At 31.9% G+C, this 12,216-nt stretch overlaps 1 protein-coding gene across 2 annotated transcripts; it reads left to right on the top strand.

Annotated features, from left to right (window-relative positions):
* The first annotated feature begins 1,011 nt into the window (after window positions 1-1,011).
* LOC112029506 (probable galacturonosyltransferase 15) lies at window positions 1,012-11,627 on the top strand. 2 transcript variants are annotated; one of them, XM_065773216.1, is made up of 4 exons: window positions 1,012-1,135; window positions 1,240-1,628; window positions 2,359-2,402; window positions 10,363-11,627. In XM_065773216.1, exons 2-4 carry the CDS (start codon window positions 1,400-1,402, stop codon window positions 10,573-10,575), a joined length of 486 nt encoding a protein of 161 aa, XP_065629288.1. In that variant the 5' UTR covers window positions 1,012-1,135; window positions 1,240-1,399; the 3' UTR covers window positions 10,576-11,627. The 2 variants fall into 2 exon arrangements, with proteins under 2 accessions (XP_065629288.1, XP_065629287.1); XM_065773215.1 differs by having other exon boundaries at window positions 10,360-11,621.
* Window positions 11,628-12,216: the final 589 nt, after the last annotated feature.

Raw genomic sequence — 12,216 nt, 5'->3', positions numbered from 1 at the left:
TAAAGTCCAATTAGGGATTGGAACAAAGGTTCAACTGTAAGTTGATATTTTGGGACAGTCTAGGGTAGTGGTAAGATTCTTTATATTTGTAATTACTTGTTATTGATTAGTGGATTATTAGAAGTGGTGACCTAAAATTCACTAAGTGAGATTTTTACCTTGCAAGAAGTTTTTCTCATTCGTTAACAAATCACTATGTCAATTTAATTTTCACTGCAACTTAGTTTATTTTGTGATTTATTGGTATCTTCATGATTTACATGTAATTTTACATAATTAATCAATTTGGGTAATTGAACTAATTAACCAAGGTTAATCTATAACCCAACAATTTACATACATATTTTTGCAAGTCAGGGTGATTCAAGACATAGTTAACTCTTGAATAACCCCCTTCCCCCCTCCCCCAATTTTAATTAATTTATTTGTTTAGTTTTTTAGTTTAAAAATAAAAAACTACTTAAAAATATCATCATGTTTGTGAATTTTCTTTCAAATTCTAAAAAATATTTTGTCAAGATACAAGTAATAACAATACTACTACATACATAACAAATTGCACACTTATTATATTAAAAAAAAATCATATTAAAATTATAATTAGTATAAAGTCACTCTTACGAGATTTATATAACCTGTATTATGTATCAATCGCCTGTTTTCAGATTGATCAACTTTGTTTATGCTAATCTATTCTAGACTTTCATTGTAGCAAGTAAACTAAGCTAACTGGGAACTAGGAAGCGAGAGGAAGAGAGCTGAATACGGAAGTCTCAAAACAACTGTTGGCATGTCATTCGGCAATGTGTCGGTGAACCGAATGGCAAAATCCGTAATTCCAACAAAAATCCAAGGGCAAATCACAGCCCCAACCTCTCTTCCTATTTCCAAATCACATATAGTAGTAGTTAATTACGCTGCGCTCCTTTTCTTTCCCGCGGCTTTGAACGCGGCTTCAGTTTTGGCTTTTCACTTTCTCTCTCTCTCTCTCCAATTTAATTACATTTAAATATTACTATATTTTAACAATTTATTTTAATTGTTTTATATATATACATATATCACTTTCCACAATATCTGAGCAGCAAACACAATAGCGTGTCTGATGTGATCTCATCGAGTCTCCCAAATTGAGGTAAATGCTTTTCCATTACCGTTTTCACACTCTGCTCGCATTTCAAATCTCAAACCTCTTTTGCTTCCTATATATATATATATATATATATATTTTCCTTCCAGATCTCGCACTCATAAATGAGCACAAACACGAGGCACAGAAAGTGAAAAAATTTTGGAAGCTGGAACAGGTTTTTTTTGGGGGAATTTAATCTCTCATATTCATGGAATTAGAGGAGATCTTATCATTGATGTTAAGGGGAGTGAAGGAAGGTTCTAGAAGATGAAGTTTTACATATCGACGAAGGGGATAAAGCGACTGACCATATCGAGCCCTGTCGCCGGGAAGGGATTGCCGGAGACGGCGAAGGCGACGACGGCGTTGAGCCGTCGGATTCCGAGCCGGACTTTGCTTCCGGTGGTGCTGGTGCTCGGGATCGTGCTGCCGTTTCTCTTCGTTAGAATTGCGTTTTTGGTTCTCGAATCCACCACTGTTTGCTATTCTCCTCTCGGTAAATCCTAATTTACCTTTTCTTAATTTTTTAGATTTTTTATTTATTTATTTTTAGTATGTGTGCAATTTTCTAAGTAAAGAAATTAGAAGGACTTTCAATTTGCTTTTCTTTTTTGGAAGACTAGACTTGGAAATTTGACTATAGTACACTTTTGTTACTTGAAAAATTTCATTTTGATCCATTATGATCATATTTACATTTGATTTTCCATTTTGATATTAATTCTAGTCATTTCTAATAGTAACACACCAAAAGAATTAATATGAAAATAGCATAGGTTTTTTTTAAAAAAAATTTTTTTGGCTGAATGATTAGAAGAATAATTTAATCTTAAAATTTTTATTAAAAATGATTGGGAATGAATTGGAGTTGATTGGATTAGTTAATTAAACTGTACTGTGTGTAATTGTACATTTGGTACAAAACGTTTCTTTTTTTTCTTTTTTCTTTTTTTTTTTTTTTTAAAAGAAGAGGTTTATCTTATGGTACAAGCACTTCCAAACGAGTTTTGTATTAAGGCTTTGATTTTATTTTTTTCACTTACCAAAAATAGGTTTTAATTTATATATATTTTTCCTTCAAAAAGTAAAAAAGTTATATACTCCATATTTGTTCGGGGACCCCAAGCGTAACTGGTTTCACGGGTGTTCTATGTTTCCGATGTACATTCTTTTGTATTTTTGGATTATTCTCTTCTCAGACAAAATTAATTTATTTATTTTTCCAGATTGTATAGGGTGGAGATTTTTCAATGGGGCTGACACGTCTCTGGTAAGTTTTTCAGACCTAATGACGAAAATACCCTTCATTGATTATTTTTGGAATATGTTTCTCGATTTTAATTATACATTCTAAAAAATACAAAAAAAAAAAAAAATACAGTGTACCATGCTTCAGCGATGTTGTCCATACACTGTGCGATTGAAATGGGAAGTTGTTGGGATGCATAAAATGACATAATTTATAATACGACTCGTTCACGTGGTAAGTGGTAGAGGTGTATTTGTACATAAATCCATCGTCATATCTTTACCACTAACAACTCCATGTTAGTGAGTTGTGATACAACTTATGCTATTTTACGTGTCCTTAGTATTACTCTAACTTGGTGGAAACTTGTATTGTCTTTGTCACTGTCTTAGGTTAAATCCACTGGAACCTTTTGTATCCTTGCATGGTTGCATTTTGAATTTTTTATGAGGTTATTTTCATTAATTCCTGTTGTTTGGAAAATAATAACTGTGTTAAACGTATTATTGTACCTTATTAAAATTAAGGTAAGCTGACTGTAAATATTTTAAACTAAAACAAACAGACCCTAATTGTTTTTTAAGGGCTTGATCTTATTGAACTTGTCACATTCACAACTGTTAGGTTTGAGTCATAACTCATGGGGGACACCCTTTTTTTTTTTTTCTATACATATGCAGCCAATTTTTCATCAGTTTGATTTTTGACTCCTCCGTCTTTGCTTGATTGTTTTCATCCCAATTTCTTTGAATTCCCTACTATGTTTCCTACATTTTATTCTCTTTTATTTTCATATGTATGTTCTATATTCTCAATTGAGTATGACATACAGTGAAAGACTTGGTCTTGTCCGAATCATCCTACTGACGTTATTTGATAAATTATTTGCTTGAGTTGTCAGCAACTTTTATGTTTTTTTCTTAAACATGTGTGGTAGTATGTCTATATTAGTAATAGCAAACAGTATGATGATTTTTGTTATCCAACTTTGGTAGTTCAAAAAGAAAATGTTTAGCATTCGTTTAGTATTTTCATATTTTTGAGAGTTTATTTGCATAGTATTTATTAAAAAAAATATAATTTACATGTTAAATATGTTTTAAAAAAACAAAAATTTGGTTTATTTCGAAAAAAAAAAAAAGAAAAAGAAAAAAAGTTAGACAAAAAGCAAAAAGATAAATTTTTTTCAACAACTCTTGAAAATTGTACCTGTGTTTAAAAACTAAAAATTGTTATTTAAAAATATATGTGAAAATACGTGTGGATGAAAAAGTGTGTGAAAATTCGTGTAATGTTGTTTAAAAATTAAAAATTGTTGTTTGAAAACACAAACCAAACACCTTCTTAATTTGCATCCCAAATTTCTAACAAAATCATACATTTTATGGAAAAAAAAAATGTTAGAAAATAATTTTATTATGAAATCACTTAGGATGACATTAGCATAACTTTTTCTTTTCACTAACCCCCCCCCCCCCCCCCCCTTGTGTGAGACTTGAGACCATCACGCCAATCATTGTATATAGTATGCGAGTTTGCATTGTTGCCTATAAAAGTAATCGATTCCTTCAGATTATGTCAAATTGTCAATGCAATTCAATTTCAAAAAATGTAGAGCTCTAAATTAAAAGTATAGGAGCGAAAGTTAAACTTGCTGGAGTGAATAATTAAAGCAAGCAAATAGTTTATGCGACAATTGCTTGAGTGAGATGGCCCAAAACCTGATTCACAGTTTTGCTAGAAAAATTGCTTTCTGCCTAACCTAAATTCACCCGTATGAGATTTCATAAGAACATTTTATTTTAGGAAAAAAAAAAAATTACCAAATGTGTGGAAACATCCAATACTGCATAGATAACAACACTATGGGACCTCCTAAGTCCGGAGAAATTATAAGATCTATATGGTAGATAAGTGATGTGATCTATTATTCTACTAAAAAACTTCTACTTGTTTAAAATTATTAGTTAGAAATTTTTTTTAAAATATAAATTAATTACTGACTCAGCAATTTTAAACAAGTGAAAGTTTTTTTGTGAAATGGTGAACAAATGACATGGTCCACCAAAGGACTCTATAATTTCTCCTAAGTCTTAATCCAAATCTTCTGTCCCACTTTTCCTTTGCCACTCTATACTCCACCAATAAATACTTCTCACGTGTTCACCTAATTAATTAAATACTATCATTATTGACTTATTAATACTACAATTATTAATTAATAGTACTGTTTAATTAATTAAGTGAATATATGGCAAGTATTTATTGGTGTATAGAGTAGAACAGGAAAAATGGGATAGAAGATTTGGACTTCCTAAGTCCTAATTGGATATATACCCAAACCGAATATTCCACACCCTATCTCCCTCATTTGTCCCTATCTCATGTTTATCAATGCTTGAATTTGATTGGTTGATTCATATTCATATCACACACGTGCATTCACGGAATTATCCTTATATTAATTTATGGGAAAAGTTAACGAATGCCCTAAGGGCATTTGTTAATGAACTATTTTTAAAAAGTTTGTTATTGAAAAGAAAAATAAATTAAATTTTTAACAACTTTTTTAATTTCTAATAAAAGTGATATAAAAATTTTCCCTAAACTATTACCTTAAGAATACCCATTAACATGACTCCTAATTTATTAGTTCAAAAAGATTAATTAAAAGTTTAAAATTTAATTGAAAGATATAATCTTATTAGTTAATTTTACTTACGGTAGACCATAGACATGCAAGATGCAACCACTAGATCATTTCATATGGCTAATGCGTTATTTTTTAATTTATTTTAAGATAATTTTATTTATCCTCTAGATAATGTATAATCTTGATTAATTAATTAGGATCTTAATAGTGGAAGAGCACAATCAAAGAAAAGAGTTCAATCTTAGTTAAGAGTCAATCTCTTAAGAAACTAATAGTTCTTTCTAGGGCCCTTTCTGTCTGGCGTTAGTCACGTAATTCGGCTAGACGGCTTACATGTACAAAAAAGCCTTTAGCAGCCACATTTTTATTATATGCTTAACTGTATATATATTATTAAAAAAAAAAAAAACAATATATTGATTATTGGACCCCTTGAACCATTACAGATAAGGACACATAAACCCAATATCACGTATCTTTTTTTTTTTTTTTTTTTTTTTTTTTTTTTTTTTTTTTCTGATAATAATATCACGTATCTTAAACATTAATGAATCGCGTCAATAAATTTAGAACATGACGTATGACCTATTTATTGATTTGGCTTAGTGCAGTTGTCTTACTGACCATGAAACACTTATGCAAACTTATTCCGAACTTAGAAGTAACTTAAGCATTGCTATTTGTATAATTTAATTGAGTCCAAAAAAAAAAAAATTGGTTGTGTTTGGAAACATGTAAATTATTTTTCAAGTGTAAAATATTTTCAGGTGAAAATATTTTTAAAAAGAAAAATATTTTCTAGTGTTTGATTGCAATTTGAAAATTGTATTAGAAAATATTTTCAAATGTTTGATAACGTTCTAAAAAATGCAAATTTTCTCAGCTTCCAAACAAATTTTATAATAGAAAATTGCAAGATATAAACTTTTTAAAGAAACAAAAATCAAAATAAAACCATTAACTCTCAAACTCGGTCAAACACAGAGAGGAAGAAAGAGTGAGAGATTGAGGGAAAGAGAGAGGTAGATCGAGAAACTTGGTTGAAATCGGGTCAAGGGGGATTGATCTAGAGGTGGTGACGACGATCTTTGGAGGTGATGACAAGATCAGTCATGGGTGGGTCGATCTAAAGGGTGGCGGCGACGAGATCGAGAGAAATGGAGGAGACGAGCTACAGATCGGCAGCAATGAGAACGAGATACAAGGCCTCGATCTATGTTTGGCGTTGACGACGAGCTTTAGTGGTGACAAGAACGAGATGATAAGGCTTCGATCTATGTTTGCTGGTGACGACGAGCTTCAGAAGGCGACTATGAGTCGGGTGATGAGATTCTCCCAGGTTCAAGCTCTCTCTCTTCGATGGAGGTGGGTTGGTGAGGATGAGGACTAGGGATGGGTCAGCAGAGTGACTTGCATGCGATGGCAGGGCCGTGTGTTGAGGGGTGGTTCTGGGCATCACTGGCAGTACCCTATCCTTGCTCGGCTTGGGCTTGGTGTGAGTGATTTTCGGCCTTCTTTGGGTTTTCTCTTTGAGCTCTCTCTCTCTCTCTCTCTCTCTCTCTCTCTCTCTCTCTCTCTCTCTCACTTAGTCTCTCTTCAAATTTTCAGTTCGTAAAATTGAGTTTGAAGGTAAATAAAGTGTGTAATTGATTTTACGTTTCTAGGGATTGAATTTTACAGTCAATGAAATGGTTTTCAGTTTGATCAAATTTTACGTGTGCAACCAAACACGCATCAGGGTGTAAAATATTTTCTCAAATTCATTTTCAGTCGAATCAAATGCAACTATGTTATGTTTCATGAATTATGTTTTGTTACTTGTGTATGAGTTGCCACGACCTCCATTCCTATGTCCCACTAAATATGCTTTGCCTCGTTCTACTATAAAAGTGTGAATCTTAGGGACAAAGCCAGAATTTGGAGTTAGGAACAATTTTGTTACTTAGCCATTGAGGTTTTTTTTTTTTTTTTTTTTATTATTTTTTTATTATTTTATTATTATTATTTTTTTAATAAATTAATTTTTTTTTATTACTTTCATGCATCTGCTGCTAGTAAGGACAAAATTATATTGTTTAGGTTTTTTAGAAAGCCAGGTTGTTTGTTTTGGGTAAAATTGGTTGACTAGATTTAATTAATTTTTTTAAGCTTTACTATTAGTAATTTTTTTTGTCGGGCTAATTTTTTTGGGTTTGGATAATGTTTTAAAAGATTTTAGATCTATATATATATATATATATATATATTTTTTTTTTTATGGCAAGAGGAAAATTAAGGGTGGCAATTCATGTTCGCAGGTCGGGTTCATGTCGCATTGAGCCATGAGTACTAGGCTAAATGGATTGACCTGAACCCGACTTGTTTAGTAAACATATCAAGAATCCTCAACATTAACCCGACTCGTTTATTAAATAGGTCGATCCAACACGATACATTTAACTCATTTAATTAACAAATCATGTAAAGGTCAATACAAATGATTCGTTTAATATCCTATTGGATTAATAGGTCATATCTAACCTAAATAACCTATTATTAATTTCCATATATCTAAAATTAAAATACAATTACAATCATAAATATAGTAATAAACATATAATTACAACAACAAATTAAGCAATAATATTTTCTCAAAAAAAAAAAGCAATAATAACAAAATAATAATAAAAATAATCTAATACCTAAACGGGTCAAATGAGTTCATATGTTGAACACAAATACGACCTGTTTATTAAACAGGTTAGTCTTGTCGACCCGAATATGACATGAACCTGTTTAGCCTCAACTCATGTCCTCTTTATAAATAGGTTAGTCGTATCAGGTTCGTGAGTCAAGTTGGATTTTTCCACCTCTAAGGAAAATGTTAGAATTACAATTGTTTTTTACAAATTGCAAATGTGATGAGTGGTTATTGGTAAGTAAAAAGGTAACGTTAACCAGTAAGCATTTGTTACCTCAATAGTTTATAAAAACGTTGTAGCAAAGTTTTTGGTTATAACATTACTCGTAAATAAATTAATGATATTTTAAAAGAGAAAAGTGTAGTTTTATAAAACAAAATTACTAAAATTAGTATTTATACATATACTAATGTTAATATATATATATATATATATATATATAAACCTTTGAGAGGCCATTGCCCCCAAGTCCAAGAGTGCCTCCAGCCTTGGTGAAACCCCATAATCCATTTCGAGCAATGCATACATCAACCTTTTAGTGTTTACAGACTTTTTTCATTTCGAGCAAAGTTATAAATTTATGAACAAGCATAAATAAACTGAATAATATTTTTGGAAAACGTCTACATACTTACTGGGGCCCAATAACACTGCCAAAATTAGCCTACAGAGAATCGGTGGCAGATTTTAATATTATTGAAGTTTTCATTGCCACAGATAAAAATACATTGAAAACACAAGGTGATATATTGTAAAAAGGCCTTGAACTTTGCATTTGCATGCAGACACACACACATGCAATGAGCAGCAAAATATGCAGCGTAAGAAAGTTTCAAGCTCCCTATGTTATCGTAGTATTNTGACATTAGCATAACTTTTTCTTTTCACTACCCCCCCCCCCCCCCCACTCTCTCTCTCTCTCTCTCTCTTAATCCGATATCAAATTACTTAATATGCGAAATTGCAAAATTTCAAGCCTAGTTGATTGACATTTCTTTCCGTAATGATAATTAAACTAGAATTTTCATTAGAAAGAATGATTTGTTTGTAGTGTGAGCAAACAATAGTATTGCGCAATTTGATGAAAACAGTGATAGGGCCCACCAAGCATCCAAGTGATCACAATCAAAATATACCAAACCTTCGTTAAAATATTTAATCTTTCCCCAAAAAATGAAAGGAAGGAAAGATTATTCATTCTGCTACTATAGTCAATAATAGTACAATCTAAAAAACAATCTATATTCAATATTAGGTATTTTAATATAAAAAAAAAAAAAAGGTATTTTACGCCGTTTTGATGTAAAATATTTTTCGTAAAATATTTTTCTATTTTTAAGTGTTTGATTGAATGTAAAATATAGTCAAAGTTGTAAAATATTTTCCTTTGACTAAAACTTTGTGGGTAAAAACTTGTAAAATATTTTGCCTAAAAAGCATGTGTAAAATATTATACAAAAATCTCACAGCCTCACACCCGACTCTCTCTCCCTTTCTCATACTTTACTCATCCTTTCTCACACTAGCCCAAACTAGTAACGACACCCACTGGCCACTCTCTGCCTCCACTTCGCCAGCACCCTTCACTGCCCTTCACCTCCATTCTGGTGCCACCACCATCAAATTTCGGTATGTTTTTTCATTGGAGAAGTCACCGTGAGAGGCTCGAGGTGAGCCTTATTACTGCTACTCCATTGCTTGTTGGTTGGATCTGGTTTTGAAAGCTACAAATGCCACTACTAAGATCTCTGATTTGGAATCGCTGAGAGTGAGTGGGTTTTTGTACCTTCGCGATCTGAGTTTCTAGGATGGCTTAGGGGTTGTGGTGGGTGGCGGCTGGGTGGGTTTGTGGGTAGTGGTGATTGGGCGGGTTGCGGTGGCAGGTTGGCTTTTGTTGATTTTTTCTCTTCAATTTGTGATTTAGGTAACTGGTGGTGGCTGTGGTGATTGAGTTTGTGGTGGTTGGTGGTTGTTGGTTTGTATTTGTATTTTCTAGTATTGAGGTTAATTCAAAAACTTGAAAAATTTTTCCTAAAAATGTTTATTTACATAATTTTTACGACATTACGTTAATAAAAATAATTGTCAATGTTAGGCATTTTATAATGACAAATGGCATTTTTCGTTAAAACCATTAAAAGCTCAATGGCATTATGGTCCTAGGCAATACCGAATACAGTCCGTGGATGCACGCATTTTGAGGGACCACGGATGTAGCATTTCCACCAGTTGCTTTCTTTTTAGGACACGTGGCCAGTTGTACCGCAATCATGATGTTCTCGTCAAGTCGTCCACTTGATTCTCTTTTTAAGTTTATCTTTATCTTTCTTTTGACAACAATAAAAAGTAGAAACAAACAAGAAATGCAATAATTGGTGTAGTGCAGAACTGCTAGATCCACGTCTATCCAACGTTGTTATCGAAAATGTCCACGAGAGTTGCATTAAATTTTCATGGAATCATCCAAAAAAATATAACTGGCATTCTAGCTTTTCTCCATCTTCATGTTATATGGGCCACGTCACCACACGTCAACGCGGTTTTATAGATTGCACTATTTTTGTAGATTGTTTCAAAAGGGGGTAATGATGATGATTATTGATGGTGTTGTGTTTCTTACCGTGGTCATGCATGTACAATAAAGAAGCTTAGAGAGGAGCTAAGTAGAGCACTAGTTGAGGCTAATAAGGAAGGTAACAACATTAATGAGGAAGGAATAGGGTCGTTCAATGAGCTAGTAAAGGAGATGACGTCAAAAAGACAAGATGTCAAGGCATTCGCTTTCAAGACCAAGGCTATGGTACTTATATTTCTACTTTTGTCTTTTATTTCTTCTTATTTGGTTTCTGTTATCTTTTGAGTCAATGTTGGGATTTATAGCATGCATAGGTTGACATCTTATCTACTATTATAGTTGGTTGGCTTTACTGTGTTTGGGTCTGGGTCTAATCTCTATGCATGATCTTAATGGAGTATGATTTTTATAGTAACTATATTCTTTTGAACGAACAATATAATAAGTAGTTTTCACTATTATACTAAGTGAATTGTCCTTGTCTTGAATAATGAGTCTGTGGGAGGTAGAATGAATAATGAGTCTGTGGGAGGTAGAATGGGTACCAAACCCTAAACCCTAGCCATAATTGTTTGCACAGTTATCCAAAAGCATCCAGTTATATAGAACTGCAGAAACATGGGGTTTTCCAGTTTAAAAAACAGTAAGGCACGCTAAAATTGGCAAGTTGTTAATTAGATAATAAAATAGTGTTAATGGTGTACCAACCTAGCATATGTGAAATTTGTTGTGTTTGTAGTATTGCTTAATATATATATGAATGTTGATGTGAAAGAAGTTGTGAAAAACATTGTGTTAGCTTTAAACATAGGATTTTACTAATGTGTGCCCTAAGGGCACATAATAGTATACCATTTTTTAAAAAAGTTTTATTGAGAATTGAAAAAGTTTTGACAACTTTTTTAATTTTCAATAAATTTTTTTCAAAAACGGATTTGTTAATGTGTGCTCTTAGGGCACACATTAACTGGACCCTTAAACATAAGGGCTAAAAGAAGATGATAACGGAGTTTATGGGAAAACGTAGAATTTGTTCACATCACACATGTGAAGTGCATGTAATGAGTGATAGGTTGAAAATTGGCAACTCTACAACAATAGGCCGTTTAAGAGAGTTTAATTTCATTGGTTTACTAATCTTAGCATTGGTACATAAACAAAGTAAATACATAAGCCAAACAAATGGGTGGCATGAAAGGAAAAGCTCTTTTCTTTGATGGCATGAAATTCTTTAGCTATCATTACTATGTCATTTTTTTTTTTAATGTTATATAGCTATTTATGATGAAGTGTGGCAGTTACAGTACATCTTTTGCAGGAATTTTATGACTTTTTTTGTTAGGGCTGTTTGACTAGATTTAATTAATTTTTTTAAGCTTTACTATTAGTAATTTTTTTTGTCGGGCTAATTTTTTTGGGTTTGGATAATGTTTTAAAAGATTTTAGATCTATATATATATATATATATATATATTTTTTTTTTTATGGCAAGAGGAAAATTAAGGGTGGCAATTCATGTTCGCAGGTCGGGTTCATGTCGCATTGAGCCATGAGTACTAGGCTAAATGGATTGACCTGAACCCGACTTGTTTAGTAAACATATCAAGAATCCTCAACATTAACCCGACTCGTTTATTAAATAGGTCGATCCAACACGATACATTTAACTCATTTAATTAACAAATCATGTAAAGGTCAATACAAATGATTCGTTTAATATCCTATTGGATTAATAGGTCATATCTAACCTAAATAACCTATTATTAATTTCCATATATCTAAAATTAAAATACAATTACAATCATAAATATAGTAATAAACATATAATTACAACAACAAATTAAGCAATAATATTTTCTCAAAAAAAAAAAGCAATAATAACAAAATAATAATAAAAATAATCTAATACCTAAACGGGTCAAATGA

The sequence above is a fragment of the Quercus suber genome, unplaced genomic scaffold (assembly GCF_002906115.3).
Source record: "Quercus suber isolate HL8 unplaced genomic scaffold, Cork oak 2.0 scaffold_71, whole genome shotgun sequence".
NCBI classification, from domain to species: Eukaryota; Viridiplantae; Streptophyta; class Magnoliopsida; order Fagales; family Fagaceae; genus Quercus; species Quercus suber.
The sequence above is the reverse complement of the archived record's forward strand: the minus strand, read 5'-3'. Positions and strand labels throughout refer to the sequence as shown.